The sequence below is a fragment of the Rhinolophus sinicus genome, chromosome 18 (genome assembly GCF_057876585.1).
Source record: "Rhinolophus sinicus isolate RSI-liver-muscle chromosome 18, RSI-T2T, whole genome shotgun sequence".
Classification (NCBI taxonomy): Eukaryota; Metazoa; Chordata; class Mammalia; order Chiroptera; family Rhinolophidae; genus Rhinolophus; species Rhinolophus sinicus.
In genome coordinates, this window is record NC_142518.1 from 51,161,255 (window position 1) to 51,179,747 (window position 18,493).

The 18,493-nt window shown below is 38.7% G+C and overlaps 1 protein-coding gene across 3 annotated transcripts in view; it reads left to right on the forward strand.

Annotated features, from left to right (window-relative positions):
* Window positions 1–9,737: 9,737 nt before the first annotated feature.
* Window positions 9,738–18,493, forward strand: part of APOOL (apolipoprotein O like) — a 67,624-nt gene continuing 58,868 nt past the window's right edge. For 2 of the 3 annotated variants that reach the window (XM_074323454.2, XM_074323456.2), the window contains exon 1: window positions 9,738–9,857. In XM_074323454.2, the coding sequence (XP_074179555.1) occupies window positions 9,843–9,857 (15 nt within the window). In that variant the 5' untranslated portion in view covers window positions 9,738–9,842. Of the gene's footprint in view, window positions 9,858–10,260; window positions 10,362–18,493 lie in introns of those variants that run through there. The other variant, XM_074323455.2, reaches the window with a different exon arrangement.

Below are 18,493 nucleotides of genomic sequence, written 5' to 3' on the forward strand. Positions count from 1 at the left end.
AGAACCAAATAGAATTTCTGGAGATTAAGAACTCAGTAGAAGAAATTAAGAATGAAATAGCCAGCTTAGGCAGTAGAGTTGACCAGATGGAGGAAAGAATCAGTGACATCGAAGATAGAAACCTGGAAATTACACAGATGGGAGAAGAAAGAGACTTGAGACTTCAAAGAAATGAAAGAACTCTACAAGAACTTTCTGATTCCATCAGAAAGAGCAATATAAGAATAATGGGCACACCAGAAGGAGAAGAAAGAGAGAACGGAACAGAGAATATATTCAAACAAATTGTCGATGAGAACTTCCCAAACTTGTGGACAGAACTGGACCCTCGAGTCCAAGAAGCAAATAGAACACCTAGTTACCTCAATCCCAACAGGCCTTCTCCAAGGCACATTGTATTGAACCTGTCTAAAATCAACAACAAAGAAAGAATCCTCAAGGCAGCCAGGAAAAAGAAGACGGTAATCTACAAAGGAAAGCCCATTAGATTATCATCAGATTTTTCAGCAGAAACTGTACAAGCCAGGAGGGAGTGGAATCAAATATTCAAACTATTGAAAGAGAGAAATCATGAGCCAAGAATAATATATCCAGCAAAGATATCCTCTAGATATGAAGGAGGAATAAAGACTTTTCCAGACATACAGAAGCTGAGGGAATTTACTAATACCTGACATGCACTACAAGAAATACTAAAGGAGGCAATTCGACCAACATCAACAGGGACAATTTGTGGCAACCAAAACATAAAAATGGGGAGAGTAAAGCCCGGAATATGGGAATGGAGAAAGTAAGCATGCTGAAGAAAATGGAATACTCTAAATATCAAACTTTCTTTTACATAAACTTAAGGGTAACGACTAAAAAAATGCAGAACTGAAATACATACTGTAATAAAAGAAGAAACAGAGGGAAACATCATAGAATACCACCACACAGAAATAATAGACAACAACAAAAAGGCAAAGAAACAATGGAGACACAGCCTTACCAGAAAACTAAAGCTAGAATGACAGGAAATCCTCACATATCAATAATCACCCTAAATGTAAATGGACTGAACTCACCAATAAAAAGGCACAGAGTAGCAGATTGGATCAAAAAACTAATCACAACCATATACTGTCTCCAAGAGACACATCTCAGCTACAAGGACAAGCGTAGACTCAAAGTGAAAGGGTGGAAATTGACACTCCAAGCAAATGGTACCCAGAGAAAATCAGGTGTAGCCATAATGATAGCAGATGAAGCAGACTTCAGGGTGAAAAAGATAATAAGAGACAAAGATGGACATTTCATAATGGTAAAGGGGACTATACAACAAGAAGACATAACAGTCATCAATATTTTTGTCCCCAGTCAGGGAGCACCGAAATACACCAAGCAACTACTAACAGAACTAAAGGGAGAAATTGACCAAAACACAATTATACTAGGGGACTTAAATACATCATTGACAGCTATGGATACATCATCCAAACAGAAAATAAGTAACAACATAGCAGCCCTAAATGACACATTAGATGAAGTGGATATAATTGACATATATAGAGTACTTCATTCTAACACATCAGACTATACATTCTTTTCTAGTGTACATGGAACATTCTCAAGGATAGACCATATATTGGGACATAAAATCAGCCTCAGCAAATTTAAGAACATTGAAATCATACTGAGCATATTCTCTGATCACCAGGCTTTGAAATTGGGTATCAACTGTAAAAAGAAAGCAGGAAAAAACATAAATACATGGAGATTAAACTACATACATTTAAAGAACAATTGGGTCAAAGAAGAAATTAGAGGAGAGATCAAAAGATACATAGAAACAAATGACAATGAAAATACATCCTACCAAAATTTTTGAGATGCAGCGAAAGCAGTTTTAAGAGGGAAATTTGTATCATTACAGGACTATCTCAAGAAACAAGAAAAATCCCAAATAAATAACCTCATGTTACACCTTAAATAACTAGAAAAAGAAGAACAAGTGAAACCCAAGTTCAGCAGAAGAAAGGAAATAACAAAAATCAGAGCAGAACTAAATGATATAGAGAACAGAAAGACAATAGAAAAAAATTATGTGACAAACAGCTGGTTCTTTGAAAAGATTAACAAAATTGACAAACCCTTGGCTAGACTCACTAAGATAAAAAGAGAGAAGACACTAATTAACAAAATCAGAAATGAAAAAGGGGAAGTTATCACGGACACTACAGAAATACAAAGGATCATCCAAGAATACTATGAAGGACTATATGCCACCAAATTCAGTAACCTGGAAGAAATGGACAAGTTCTTAGAAACATATAGCCTTCCAAGGGTGAACCATGAAGAACTGGAAAATCTAAACAGACCAATCACCAGTAACGAAATTGAATCAGCCATCCAAAACCTTCCCATAAGCAAAAGTGTGGGACCAGATGGTACAACAATGCATTAAAAAGATTATTCATCACGACCAAGTGGGGTTCATCCTCGGAGCACAAGGATGGTTCAACATCCGCAAATCCATCAATGTGATACATCACATAAACAAAATAAAAGACAAAAATCATATGATTATATCAATTGATGCAGAGAATGCATTTGACAAAATACAACATCCATTTATGATTAAAACACTTAATAAAATAGGTATAGAAGGAAAATACCTAAACATAATAAAGGCCATATATGACAAGCCCTCAGCTAATCTCATATTTAATGGTGAAAAACTGAAGCCCTTTTCTCTGCGTTCAGAAACACGACAGGGCTGTCCCCTATCACCTCTGTTTTTCAACATAGTGTTGGAAGTCCTTGCCAGAGCAATCAGGCAAGAGAAAAAATAAAAGGTATCTAAATTGGGAATGAAGAAGTTAAATTGTCACTCTTTGCAGATGACATGATGCTATATATAGAAAATCCTAAAGATGCCACCAAAAAGCTATTAGAAACAAACAACAAATACAGTAAAGTTGCTGGCTACAAAATCAACGTACAAAAGTCAATTGCATTCCTATATACTAACAATGAAATCTCGGAAAAAGAAATACAAAAAACAATTCCTTTTGCAATTGCAGCAAAAAGAATCAAATACCTGGGGATAAACTTAACCAAGGATGTGAAGGACCTATATGCTGAAAACTATAAGACATTTTTGAAAGAAATTGAAGGAGACACAAAGAAATGGAAAGACATTCCATGCTCATGGATTGGAAGAATCAACATAGTCAAAATGGCCATATTACCCAAAGCAATATACAGATTTAATGCAATCCCCATCAAAATCCCAAAGGCATTTTTTAAAGAAATAGAACAAAAAATCATCAGATTTGTTTGGAACCACAAAAAACCCCGAATAGCCAAAGCAATCTTAAGAAAAAAGAATAATACTGGAGGTATCATACTCCTTGACTTTAGCTTGTACTACAGAGCTAAAATAATCAAAACAGCATGGTATTGGCAGAAAAACAGACACATATACCAATGGAATAGAATTGAAAACCCAGAAATAAAACCACATAAATACGGATAAATGCTTTTTGACAAATAAGCTAAAAACATTAAATGGAAGAAAGACAGCCTCTTCAATAAATGGTGCTGCGAGAATTGGATACCCATGTGCAAAAGAATGAAACTGTACTGCTATCTGTCACCATGTACCAAAATTAATTTAAAATGGATCAAAGACTTAAGTATAAGACCTGACACAATAAAGTGCATAGAAGAAAACATAGGTACTAAACTTATGGGCCTTGGGTTCAAAGAGAATTTTATGAATTTGACTCCAAAGGCAATGGAAGTAAAAGCTAAAATAAATGAATGGGATTATATGAAACTTAAAAGTTTCTGCACAGCAAAAGAAACCATCGACAAAATAAAGAGGCAACCAACTGAATGGGAGAAGATTTTTGCAAACGGTGCCTCCGATAATGGGCTAATATCCCAAATATACAAGGAACTCCTGAAACTCAACAACAAAAAAACAAACAACCCAATTGAAAAATGGGCAGACGACCTGAAGAGACATTTCTCCCATGAGGATATACAAATGGCAAATAGATATATGAAAAAGTGCTCAACGTCACTTATCATCAGATAAATGTAAATAAAAACCACAATGAGATATCACCTCACCCCGGTCAGAATGGCTATCATCAACAAGACAGATAGTAATAAGTGTTGGAGAGGCTGTGGAGAAAAAGGAACCCTCATACACTGTTGGTGGGAATGCAGACTGGTGCAGTCGTTATGGAAGTCAGTGTGGAGGTCCCTAAATAATTACGAATATAATTACCATATAACCCAGCAATCCCTCTCCTGGGTATCTACCCAAAAAATTTGAAAACGTTATTCATGAAGATACGTGTGCTCCAATGTTCATTGCAGCTTTGTTTACGGTGGCCAAGACATGGAAACAACCAAAATGTCCTTCAATAGATGAATGGATAAAGAAGTTGTGGTATATATACACAATGGAATACTATTCGGCGGTAAGAAAAGATGATATAGGAACATTTGTGACAACATGGATGGATCTTGAGAGTGTAATGCTGAGCGAAATAAGTCAGACAGAAAAAGCAGAGAACCATGTGATTTCACTGATATGTGGTATATAAAACAAAAACAACAAAAGAACAAGACAAACAAATGAGAAACAGAAACTCATAGACACAGACCGTACTTTAGTGGTTACCAGAGGGTAACGGAGGTGGGGGGTAGGAGATGAGGGTGAGGGGGATCAAATATATGGTGATGGAAGGAGAACTGACTCTGGGTGGTGAACACTCAATGGGATTTATAGATGATGTAATACAGAATTCTACCCCTGAAATCTATGTAATTTTACTAACAATTGTCACCCCAATATATTAAAAAAAAAAAAAAAAAAAAGCATGTGACTTCCCAATATCCCCCAAGCCATTCCGGATCTAACTCTTGGATAATTCCATCCCAGAGACCAAATAGGTTTTAACATTCCCACAGGCCAGTATACTTGTTGATTGTAATCATTGAAGCCTAATGTTCTTTCCAATCCATTGTGGGCTCAGCTCCTGGACAACTGACACCACCCAAATGACTGTTTGAATGGCCACAGGCTCTATAGAGCTAATGGATTTATTAATTAAAATCTATTTTTTTCTCATTTAGGGGCCTTGGGGATACAGAGGATACCCCAGCAAGATTGCCAGTTCAACACAGTCTTACAGGCGGATCTCAAGACCCCTTCCTCTCATCTGAGATCAGATAGGGCAACAGTTCCATGAATCCCCCAATAGGTAGGGACAGCTCTACGCCCCTGCCCAGCAGGAAGCAGATACAGAAGAAAAGACCCCCTGTCCCTCAACTTCCTCTAGAGATTTTATGAGGATCATGTCTCTCAAGGGGAAACAAGGCAGTTAGAGATAGGCATCGGGTCTCTTCATTCCTGCACGTTGAGCATCACCCACAGAATGCAACCCCCCAAAAGAACACCCCTCTCCACCCAAAACTTCCCCTTTTCATTATAATTATCTACCCCTATGAGGAAATAAATGGGTACAAAATACCCAACTAGATTAAACGAGTCACTCACACCTGCACAGTAAAGGCCACAACGACCTTCATTTCACCTGGGCCTCATTATACCACCGTTGTAATATCATGCATATGCCTGGAAGTTCATTAATATCATTATAACAGATTGCATTCTGGGAAGGAACATGCACAGTCTGAAGAGATGAGGTAATAGCCTCTTGTCAATCACAGGTATCAATCAAGTGGTCCCACGCCCAGAAAGGAACAGCCCATTCTAGAGAAAAAAGGATAAAAAAGTCCTAGCCAGTCAGGCCTTTTGAGCCTCCTGAGCCCTGACTTTGCCCGGGGCCTACTCCACACCCTTTGGAGTGTACTTTTTCTCCTAATAATGTCACCTTGAGCCCTTGAGCCATTCTCTACTGCTCAGGTCTGCTCCTATTTCTTTGAAGCGTACTATCTCTTCCAATAAATTGCTTTTTCACTACTTTATCTTGGTATCTTGTTTAATTCTTTGCCCGAGATGCCAAGAACTTGGACATTGCACTGAGAAGGGCCCAGTCTCTGGTAAAACCGGTGACAATTTTTACTAAAGTTACATAGGTTCCAGGTGTACTATTCTGTGATAGATCATCTATATATCACATTGTGGGTTGGTCTGGGTGATTTTTATGTGCACTAACTTTCAGGACCTCTGGTCTAGTTCAATTCCTTTATAAGACTCCTCTTTCAGAGGAGATCTTATTTTGATTCTTATACTTTCCATTATACAAAGCTGCCTTTCATGTCCAAAGTAACCAGTAGCAATTAGTAAATCTATAATAATAAGCAAGATTTAAATAATATTTAAATTAAATATTTCTTTTAAAAGAAAATTGAAATTCTTTACAGATGATTTGACTCTTCTGACACTTTCTGCCTCACTCACGATGCTCCAGTAAATTTATTTCCCACCTCAGGATTTTTTCATTTGTTGCTTCCTCTGCCTACATCCTTGTGTTACTCAATTCTCAGCTCAAGTGTATGCTCCTTGCAGAAGTATTCTCCATTCTCCCAAACTAAAGTAACTCCCACCCTAACCCACTCACCCTCTATAGTATTTATCACTATTCAAAAGGATCTTGTTTGTTAGTTTTCTTGATAAAATCATTTATAGTTAAGCTATACAGACCACAGATTGTGTCTGCTTTGTTCAGTGCTTCATTTCTAATACATAGAACAATGACAGGGTGTGGTGTCCCATGGGCCGGAGTGGAAGTAGTCAGACCTGAGGGCAGGCAAGAGGGGGATGGATTATTTTTAGAGAATTTAAAATCAACTTTAAAATGAAATAAAATCATTCTGCTTTTTATTATCACTTCAATTACTTTATTATTACTTCAATTCTGCCAACTTGTATGACCACTTTGTGTTTTTATTTATGTTTAAAATTTAAAATACTGAAACAGTGCAAAATTCCTGGTGTAATTTTTTGTTAGAAAAATGAAACTTTTGACTCATACATGAAATATTTTACTGAATTTGAATTTTTCTGGCCTGAAACTTTAGATGAGATTATTAATCAGAGAAAAATATATGCGAACAGCCAGAATTAGCCTTGAGCAATGCAAAATAAAAGACTAGGCTTTAAATCTTTCCTTGAAGATTTGGTCACAGAAATTATGGAGAAAAACATTTACTAAGCAACACAATGTAAGGAAATGAATATTTACATAGACAAAATATCCAAATGTTAAAACAACAATAGCAGGAGAAAAGACAGAAGATGCTGGTCTGACATTGCCTGAAGAAACCAAAAGGGCAGTATCCAAATGCCTTGATCATTTGCACCAAGCACTACTGGACACTTGTTCTAGAGCAATGGACCAAATGATGTCAAAGTTTCCTCTCATTCAGATATTTTCACTGATTTTTATAGAAGAAGAAGAACTTCTGAAGTTTTTTGCCAACTATTAAAGAAATCTAGGATTAATTTCTGGTGAAAACATTTTAGTTGAAATTTTCAACGATGGAAAATTTGAATACCTGTGGATTTGAGTCTGAAGAAACAAAAGCATGGATAGTACTGTAATTCATGAAACTTATGAGATAAGATTTTTGTGATTCTCCTCCAAACTTATTCACAATTTTAAGACCTTTCCTATCCATATAGCTCTTGCTTAATATGAAATAAATTTTACTAATATTAAAATTAATAAAAAGTGTTTATCAACTATGAACAAAGATAGATTATCAAATCTACCTATGACATCTATTGAATATGCGGAAATATTAAATTCTGATGAAGTCATTGACAAATATGCAGATGTTAAAGCTCTAAGCAGGAACTGTAATAGTATTCATTACTATGGTAGACCAATGTGTAGGTATAAATTCTTTATACTTTAAAAATTACATTAAAACAATTAGAAAACATCAATTGATTACTTTTTCCTTTTTTGTACTGTACTATCTGTTTTCTATTTTAATTTTATACTGGCAAAATAGATAGATAAATAAAGAAGTTCAATAAAAGAAAAAAAACCATTCTGTTTCATGGCCTTTATGGTATTTAATACCTTTATGATATTAATAGTTTAATTTCATCATTACTTCTTAAAGTAATTTTGCCATATAGAGGAGGAGACTGCTGAAAAAATGATCTGCTTCAGGTGTCAAATATGCTAGGTACATCACCAATTCCTGGTATACAGTTTGCACTTAAGTATTTGTTGAATTGAAGAAATGAATTAATGTTGGGTATGTTGATGGGCAGATTATGAGCATCTTCTTTCCTTGGAATCATTCACTGGAATCCTAAGGGAGATCTTGCTCTTGTTGAGAATATTGCATCTATCCACAATATATTTTCCACACAGCACCAAAATGGTCCTTTTAAAAAATCTAGTGTAGATCATGCCACATCTTTGCTCAAAACACTCCAATGACTTCCCATCTTATTCAGAATCAAATCCAAAATCTGTATGGTGGTACAGAAAGCCCCTATACAATGTGTCATTTCACTCCCTCTAAACTTATCACTGTAGCCACACTGGCCTTATTCATTGCTGTTCCTTCTGCATGGAACACTCTTCCATATCTTTCAGGAGTTCTCAAATGTCACCTTATCAGAAAGCCTTTCCTTAACATATCTAAACCCATACTGTCTTATTTTCCTTCATAGCATCTGGCACTTTGTGACATTTATTTGTCTCTCTTTTCCTCCTGGAACAGTAAGTTACAAGAGGGAAGGCATTATGTTTTATTCTGTGCCTTGAACAAGTGCCTGGCATACAGCAGGGGCTTAATGATGCACTCTTGGAATGTATGAACTTGCCCACGTATCAGAGAGATAACGTTTTGTTTGTGACTGTATAGTTATTTATTAAGGCAGCTGGACTTGAGTTTTAAATTCTTATTGAGACAAGCACATACGAGGTCAGACAATGAAGTTCGAGAACTCATCCTAGAAAAAGTGCTACATACCTCATTGCTGAATATCACTATGGTCACCTTCAAAGTACTCCCCTTGGGAAGCTGTGCACCAACGCCAGCACCTAGTTCACCCTTGAAAGCAATTTGGGAACTCTTTTTGTGGAATGGCCATCAGAGCTCTCGTCGTATTACCCTTGATGTCCTGAATGTCATCAAAATATCTTCCTTTCAGTATTTCCTTTATCTTCAGGTAAAGGAAGAAGTCACTGGGAGCCAGATCAAGTGAGTAGGGAGGGTGTTCCAATGCAGTTATACGTTTACTGACTAAAAACTCCCTCCCAGACAGTGCAGTGTGAGCTGGTGCATTGTCATGATGCAAGAGACATGAACTGTTGGAGAAAGTTCCAGGTCGTCTTTTTCACGCAGCCTTTTCTGCACTTCCAAATAATAAACTTGGTTAACGATTTGTTGTCTTTTTCACACAGCCTTTTCTGCACTTCCAAATAATAAACTTGAATAACATTTGCCCAGCTGGTACAAATTCATAATGACTAATACCTCTGATACAAAAAAAAGATTAGCAACATGGTTGCAACAAGTTTGCGAACTTAATTTTCAGCCCTGTATGCACGAAAGAATAAAAGTAATAAAAAGTTCCACACCCAGCAAAATAGCTTTCAAGGAGACTATGGAGAATATTCTGAAAAGCTTTATCAGGGATAGGGACAGTCAACCACAAGAATTAGTCGTTTCTCCGTAAGATCACTAGGGTAGCAACTTAGGGAAGAAGCTCTAGGAGGGCGGAGAAAGGGCGGGAGCTAGCAGACAAGGGGTGTAACCGGGTGTGGACTGTAGTAGGGAAGCCGAGTTGAACTGTTTTGTCCTTCTCGGCTCTCCGTAGGAAAAGTTGAGCAGAGAGGGTCACGGACATGGCGGCCATTAGGGTAAGTAGAAAAAAAAAAAAACCCAAAAGAAAAAACAAAAGTTGCTTAGTTTCTCTGAGTGCAGACAGCATTCTAGTAACTATAAAAGGGACCCTCCCAACTACAGCAGGGAGCCCCACAGCAAGAGGCGGGGTGGTGGTGGGTTTTGAGAGAATTCGCAATGTCAGGGAATCTTTAAACTTTAAAGACTGAAGACACCGATTCTCCTCTTAAGAGTTTGCTCTGCCTGGGACAGCTCTCTCTCCTAAACGCTCTGCGGTTGACTGTTTGTACCGCGCGGCACAGGTGGAAACGTGGGAAAAGGCTGTGGGTGAAAGTGGTCGGCCGGGCGTAAAGCAGCAGCAGATTTTTGGGTCTTGAGCTGAAACAAAGAAGAAAGAATCCCGGGGATTTGTCTGGGTGCACAGGGCGGGGCCCCATGACCCTTTGAAGGACGTTGTTCAAACGTTATTTGGGGCGAAACAGACCAGGATAGAGACGTCTGAGTTTTTCTGAAGTGCACGGGTTTGTATTACTGTTGTCAGTCTCCGCGTCTGAGTAACAAGCCTAAGTTTCCTTTGAGTTCTTTGTGGGGAAAGGTGCCACTTACGAATCCGTTTAAATTGGCTCAGTGTCCATCTTGATTCGCCATTCTCACTCCATTTCTGCAATTCTGGCTCTCATAATTCACGACATCCTTCTGACTGGACTTGCTGCTTCTAGCCTGGCTCTCATGGAATCCATTTTCCTCTGCACTGCCAGAATAGTACTTCTGCTAAAATGCAAACCTGATTATGCCTCTCTCCTACTTAAAAACCGTCTGGGGCACTTCATTATCTGCCCTCTGGAGTCAGGTCAGACTCCCCTGTCTATAACACCCCACCCATGCCTTGGCTTTTCAGCTTCATCTGTTTCTCAGGAACTCACCTAACATTTGTACTCCAAGCCTTTTCCCCTTCTCTTTCTCTGGGTCTAAAGTGCCCTTTCCGATCCTCATCTAGGTAGTTTCTATTCATAATTTATTCATTCATTTAACAGATAATTGTGTACTGCCTCCCCACATGCTAAACACAAAATTTCTTTTAGAAGATAGTGACCTGGACCTCTCCATTCCAATTTAAATAACTCCTCATTGTGCTCCCAGAAGACACTGCGCATACTCTTACCATAGGAATTATCACATTGCAAATAATAGACTGTTTACTTGTATGTTCTACCCTCCTAAACTATAAGGTCCTCGAGGACAGTAATTATAACATTAATTTTTGTATCCTTAGTACCTAGCACAGGTGTCACTTATATTAGGTACTCAATAAATTCTACATGAGTAAATAAGTGCCAGACAATGAAGATAAAAGAGATTAAGCAGTGGAGATGCAACATATAACACAAACAACTGTGATTTAGAGTAAGAGAAGTGCCTTGCCTCAGGAGCAAACCAGAATAGCATGTTGTCACTGAAGCCTAGAGAAGGAGAGAGAGTTGAACAGTCTTTTGATGTGGCCATTAATAAGTTACTGGCAGCTTCTGTTTCTTAAGTGCTTACTACAAGGTCAGGCACCATGCTAACATACTTACATATGTTATTTCACTTAATTCTCAAGACAGCTTTATGTTGTAGATAGTATTATCACCATTTTACAAATGAAAAACTAAGGTTTAGAGAAGTCAAGTAAATTGCCCAAATTCATAATGCTGAGAGCCGAAGTGAGATAAAGAAGTCTAAGTAAAGTTGTACAGGGAGAGCCTAGATTGTAAGTGGTTAAGGAAAGGATAAAGGGTAGGAAATTGTTATTCATTTAGCACCTACTTCGGCTAGCTGCTTTACATGTATCATTTGTTTAATCCTCTTGATGACACTAAGAAATTGGTAGTTTGGCCATTTTAAATCTGAAAAAACTGAGGCTTAGAAAAAGTGCTTGCTCTAGGTCTTACACAGCTGCTAAGTGGAAGAGCCAGGTTGAAACACAGGTATATTTGGCTCCATAGTGCATGATCTTTCCACTAATCCTTGCGTCCTCTGAAAGGATGGTGTATATTATTTTTTACAGAAGTGTTGTGGTGAAAGAAAAGAACGAAATCTTGGGATGAGGGTAGCAAATTCCAGAAAAGATGTCTTTTCATAAAAAAAAAAAAAAAAAGAAAAAGTCAGGAGACTGTATGTCAATTATATCTCAGTAAATCTGGGGGGAGAGGTCAGGAGACAGACCTGAGCAGGTTTGGAGACAAGGGGAAATGTGCCAAGAACTAGTATAAAGGAAAGAATAATAATCACACTTACTATGCTATTGAATATTTACTGTGCTAAGCATTTTGCAAAGCACTTTATGTGAATTTTGTCATTTGTGCATCACAGTGGCCCTATGAGTACATAGTGTTACTATCAGCATTTTACAGGTAAGGAAACTGAAGCTTAGAAAGGTTGAGTAACTTGCCCACAGTTACACAGTAGTATGCAGTAGAACTGGATCTGAAATCACATTATCTGAGTCTGAAGCTCCAGGGTTTAATAACAAGGAGTAAGGTAGAGAGAACTCCTGAAGGTTGGTAGATAACTCTGAAAATGAAGTTTACATACAGCTTGAAATAAAAGAGCTTGTTGAGCAGATGTGATGGTGGAACATTGATGTGGAATTAGCCTTGAGGAACAAGACCTGTGGTGATCTCACCTACTCACTTCTTTTTTTCATTGTTGTCTTACTAGATTTTAGTAAAATGTTATCTTTGTTAAATTTATTGGGTTAAAATTGGTTAATGACATATAAATTTCAGGTGTATAACTTTGACATCTGCATACTCTACTGTGTGCTCACCAATGGAAGTCCAGTCTCCTTCAGTCACCATGTATTTGACCCCCTTTACCCTCTTCATCCTCCCTACACCCCCTTCCACTCTGATGACTACTATTCTGTTGTCTGTCTATGAGTTTGTTTTTTTGTTTGTTTGTTCATTGGCTTTTTGTTTTATATCCCACATATGAGTGAAATCATACAGTTCTTGTCCTTTTCTGACTTATTTAACTTAGCATAATACGCTCAAGATCCATCCATATTGTTACAAATAGCAATATTTAATCTTTTTTATGCTGAGTAGTATTCCACATCTTCTTTATCCAGTCATCTGTCAAAGGACACTTTGGCTGTTCCCACATCTTGGCTATTGTGGAAAATGCTGCAGTGAACATAAGGGTACATATATTTTTTTATGAATAAGTGTTTTGAACATTCTTGGATAGATACCCATAAGAGGGATAGCTGGATCACACCTCACACATGTTAGAATGGCTATTATCAATAAGATTAGAAAGAACAAATGTTGGAGAGGCTGTGGAGAAAAGGGAACCTTCACACTGCTGGTGGGAATGTACATTGGTACAGCCACTATGGAAAACAGTATGGAGGCTCCTCAAAAAATTAAGAATAGAGCGACCATGTGATCCTGATGACTGCTTGAATCTGAATGGCTGGAGGACTGGCCTTCATTTAAAAGATTCAGAGGAATATAGTATACTTTTCAAGTATAAACTTCAAAATGAAGACTGGTGGTTATCCCCAAACAAAAGCCATATTTATTTATTTATTTATTTTATTTATTTATTTTTTTAAATTTTATTTTATTAAATTTATTGGGGTGACAATTGTTAGTAAAATTACATAGATTTCAGGTGTACAATTCTGTATTACATCATCTATAAATCCCATTGTGTGTTCATCACCCAGAGTCAGTTCTCCTTCCATCACCATATATTCGGTCCCCCTTACCCTCATCTCCCACCCCCCACCCCCCGCCCCCGTTACCCTCTGGCAACCACTAAACTATTGTCTGTGTCTATGAGTTTCTGTTTCTCATTTGTTTGTCTTGTTCTTTTGTTGTTTTTGGTTTATATACCACATATCAGTGAAATCACATGGTTCTCTGCTTTTTCTGTCTGACTTGTTTCGCTCAGCATTACTCTCTCAAGATCCATCCATGTTGTCACAAATGTTCCTATATCATCTTTTCTTACTGCCGAATAGTATTCCATTGTGTATATATACCACAAGTTCTTTATCCATTCATCTATCGAAGGACATTTTGGTTGTTTCCATGTCTTGGCCACCGTAAACAAAGCTGCAATGAACATTGGAGCACACGTGTCTTTATCTCTAAATGTTTTCAGATTTTTTGGGTAGATACCCAGGACAAAAGCCATATTTATTAATGCCAAAGGTTGAGTGAATTTGAGGAAAATTTGGGTCCTGAAAAAGAACTGGTTTATAATAAAATACTTAATATTGAAATGTGGCTCCTATTTACTGAACACTTCCTGTGTGGCAGACACTGCTAAGTTGTCAATGCACGTTATTTCATTTAATTCTCACGAAAAGTTTTCTAAGGTAGGTAATTTTATTAGCTTAAAGAACAGGAGTAGAGTAGTAAGGAAATCACAGCTGCAGTAGGAGGTTGTAGTCAGAGAAAATCTTGTTAAGTTTCTGATTTTAGTTGTAACAAGTTCTGGGTAATGATAAATTCAGGGTATTCTTGGAGTGGGTAGCTACAGTGGAGTGAATATGAAGGTCTGTGGAGATGAGGTCAGGGAACAGTGAGATGAGGCCTTTGGGTGATTCGTCTACATGGACATTAAAGTCACTCAGAGTTGTGGCAGGATTTGGAGTATAGAAGAGACTTTAACCAGGATCCTTAATCTTTGATTGTGATGAAGTAACCAGGAAACAAGTAGATGATAGTGCTAAGTATGAATAAATGGATGGTATGAGCCTCGAAGGAGCAGAATTACTTTTCTTTCCTTTATGTAAACTCTTTTTTAATTGAAGTATAGCATACATTTAGTACAATACACAAATTATAAGTAGCTTGGTTAATTTTCACAAGATGATCATACTTGTTTAACAAGCACCCAAATTTTTAAAAAAGTATATATATATATATATATATATATATATATATATATATATGTATGTATAACATTGCCAGCAGCCCATAAATCCTCTCCTTTGTTCCCCCACATAGTTACCCTCCACCATATTAATTTTGCCTATTTTTTAACTTCATATAAATGGAATTATGCAATATTTACTTTGTTGTCTACTTTGTTTCTTTCACCCAATATTATATTTCTGAGATTCAGCCATTATGCATGTAACTCTAGTTCATTTATTCTTATTGCTGTATGATGTTCCAGAAGGTGAATATATCAGGATTTCTTTATCCATTCTACTGTCGATGGATATTTGCATTATTTTCAGTTTTGAGCTATTACAAATAATGCTCCTGTGAACATTCTTGTATATGTCCTTATGGTACATGTAAGCGCACATTTCTTTTGAATGTACAACTAGGAGTGGGAGCACCAGGTCATAGGGCATACAACTTTGGTATATACATACTGCCAAATAGTTTTCCAAAGTGGTTATACCAATTTACATTCCCATTATTGAAGGTTCTAGTTGTTCCATTTCCTTACTAACAAGAACAGAGGTTTTTACCTGGGGGTGAAGAAGTAATGGCTTAGAAGCAGCATTGGGAATCAGGAAGGAGACAAACTCTACCTCCTATCCCTGGGACACATTGACTAGCCTCCACTTGAGGGTTGCAGTGACCTCAGGGGACAGTGTTTCATTTCAGGCAAGGAGACGGAAGGTAGACACATGGAATGGCTTTTGGAGTTTGAGGAGTAGCAGGAAGTTTGGTCAGTGGAGAGAAAATACAGAGCACTGCAGGAATTAGAATACAGATGATAATATGATCTGGGATTATGTGTTGGGACTCGGTAGAAGGATAGTGTGGATGGGAAGAAACATGCCCATCATAGGCCTTAGGGTTTCAAAATCCTTGATAATACCAGCCATATATTCCGTTGTGTCAAATTTAGTCCTTGGCTCTTTCCTCTTCTTTGTTTCATGTGACTGATACAAGAAAATACTTGGAACCTAACAAAGTGAAGTTTATACTTGAAAAGACTGGTGGTTATTCCCAGCAAAATCAGTTTTTCTGTTTTCTCTTAGCATTGTTAAACATCTTTATTTTTAGTGTAACTTTGAAAGTTATGCTTCGAAATCTTTAGTGTATTTAGACATGCTTGGTATAGGTTCCAGGATGTCACTTTATGCCATAAAGGGAAAATGATCTGTGCACTGCCTCCTCCTACAGTCACCTGACTAAACTATTCCGTGTGATGCCATCCTCACAGACATCTGTTAGTGTTCGGTGAACCTCATTGAATATAGAAATAAAAGATTGCTTAGATTGTGGATCCTAAGGTTCTCAAATATTGTGGCACATTGGGTTCATGTAAGTCAATGTACCCTAATCCTAACTGTGCATTAGAATTATCTGGGGAGCTTAAAAAAAGTACTCAGCCAGCCTGGTGGCTCAGGAGGTTGGAGCTCCGTGCTCCTAAAGCCAAGGTCGCTGGTTCTATTCTTACATGGGCCAGTGAGCTGCGCCCTCTACAGCTAAGATTGTGAACAACAGCTCTCCCTGGAGGTGGGCTGCGGTGAGCAGCCGGAGGTTGGCATGAGCTGCCGTGGGCTAACATGTGCCGTCATGAGCAGCTGGTGGCCAGCATGAGTGGCCGGCAGGCAGCATGAGTGGCCAGCAGCCAGCATGAGCTGCCGTGAGCTGCCATGAGCTTCTGTGAGCTGCTGTGAGCGACTGACCGACAACCGGCAACCGACAACCAGCGACCAACTGCCTCAGCTGGGGGGAAGCGCAAGGATCATAATACCAGCATGGGCCAGGGAGCTGTGTCCTATACAACTAGACTGAGAAACAATGGCTTGAACCAGAGGGGGAGGGAGATGGGAGAAGGGGGAGGGGAAGTACTGATGCCTGAGCCCCACCCCAGATGGGACATTTTAATGATTTTAAAGCCCATCAGGCGATTCTGATTTGTTGCTAGGTTTGAGAACCACTAATTTAGGGGTGGGGGTGTGCTTATATGTGGCTTTTCTACAGACTATAGAAAACAGAGTATTAGGCTTTTCCAGGTTATGAAGAACGGAGGCGTGTTCAAGTTATCTTAAGTAATAGTTTAATGGAAGGATACATCAGTTAGGAAGAAAGGCTAGGAAATTGGCTCACCAGAGAAACAAACCTCAAGAAGAACCATTCAGGAAACCGTAGCAACTCTTGTGGTTACCATTCTCATTACTGAATGGTTCTGCTTCTGCTAATCCCTGTGCTTCACATCCAGACTTTCCTAGAGAGAGGATCTGATTGGTTGGCTAGTCATTAATTACTACAGAGTAGGCCTATTGGGCAGAAATTGCACATCAAGCCCTCGCTTTTTCTCCCCTTTGAAATGGAAAAGAAGTCTATTGCCATTTTTCCCCCCTGTTTCTTTACAGGTTTTATTTTTTTTGTTGTAAACTGTACATTTTAGGTAATATAGCAACTCTGGTTTCCCTACCATGGGGGTGGGGGGTGCTTGTTATTGTTGTTGCTTGTTTGCTTATTTGTTTGTTTAGTAACTTCGCTGGTCTAACTCTGTGACGTTTCTTTTCCCTGTAGTGTGCATTTTCCGATATCCCTGCCCAGATGTTCTTTCCTATTTTTATCTTTAAACCTAGATTCCTAGAATTTTCCCCTTTACTGGCACTGCTTAATGATCAGCCAGGTTGGTCAGAGGTTGTGCTTAAGCACCTTAAACCACTAAGATTTTCAGTCGTTACTAATGAGCTTGTGTGGGGACAGAGCCAGGAGTGCAGTTTCCAGGCTCTCGGCCTCACGTGGAAAGGTGCTGGCTCGGGTAGTAAATGGCCATCAACTGTGATTGGATGGCCATCAGCTGTGGCTAGTTGGCCATCAGCTGTAACCAGTGAGCCATTGGCCACTGATATAACTGCCATGGCTGCGTTGGGGGTTGGTGGGTTGGTTGGTTGGCAGAGAGAAGTGGAGGGCAGGTTGCAGATCGAGTGGCTCCTGCTTACTGTGTCTCCAACCCAGCCGCCAGCAAGAATATAGTGGTATGACTCCCCTATCTATGGCTCCGTGGGTGTTCCTTTTTGGCCTCACCATGTCCTGCGTTCTTATGTGGGGAGCGGGAGCTGAGACCCCGCATGACACATACCGAGTTGTTAGTCTCCACTGATTGCTAGCTGATAGTTTTGTTGTTTTTTTCACAACACCCTGGGTAATAAATTTTCCTGCAGTCTGGTCCAAATAAAGTCTAGGCCCTTGGAAGCAGTAGGGTGTTACCAGTCTTTGAGGCTTGTTCTGATTCTCCCCTCAGTAGAACCCCTGCCAAATACATCTGGAGTAGCTCTTTTGCACCACCAGCCTGGGGAATTCAGATTTCAATCAGGTGTTGTGAGTATCAGAACAGCTCTTCAGCATCATAGTGATGTCAGGGAATAGGGGACTGGAATTTTCACCAGCTGCTTTCCTGAATCCTCTGTATGAAGCAGGAGCTAGGGATGGAGACTCAGCAAATTAGATTGGTGCAAAAGTAATTGCGGTTTAAAAGGTTAAAAACTGCAAAAAGTGCAATTACTTTTGCACCACCTAATATATGGTAGCTACCAGTTTTCACCAGCTGCCAAATCCATCTTGAATCCCTTTTTTAGCTCACAGATCTGTGTAAGATGGGAGGTAACACTTGGGGGTGGGTGGGTACAGGCTCTAATTTGAATGCAATTGCCTCTCTTTTTACCAAG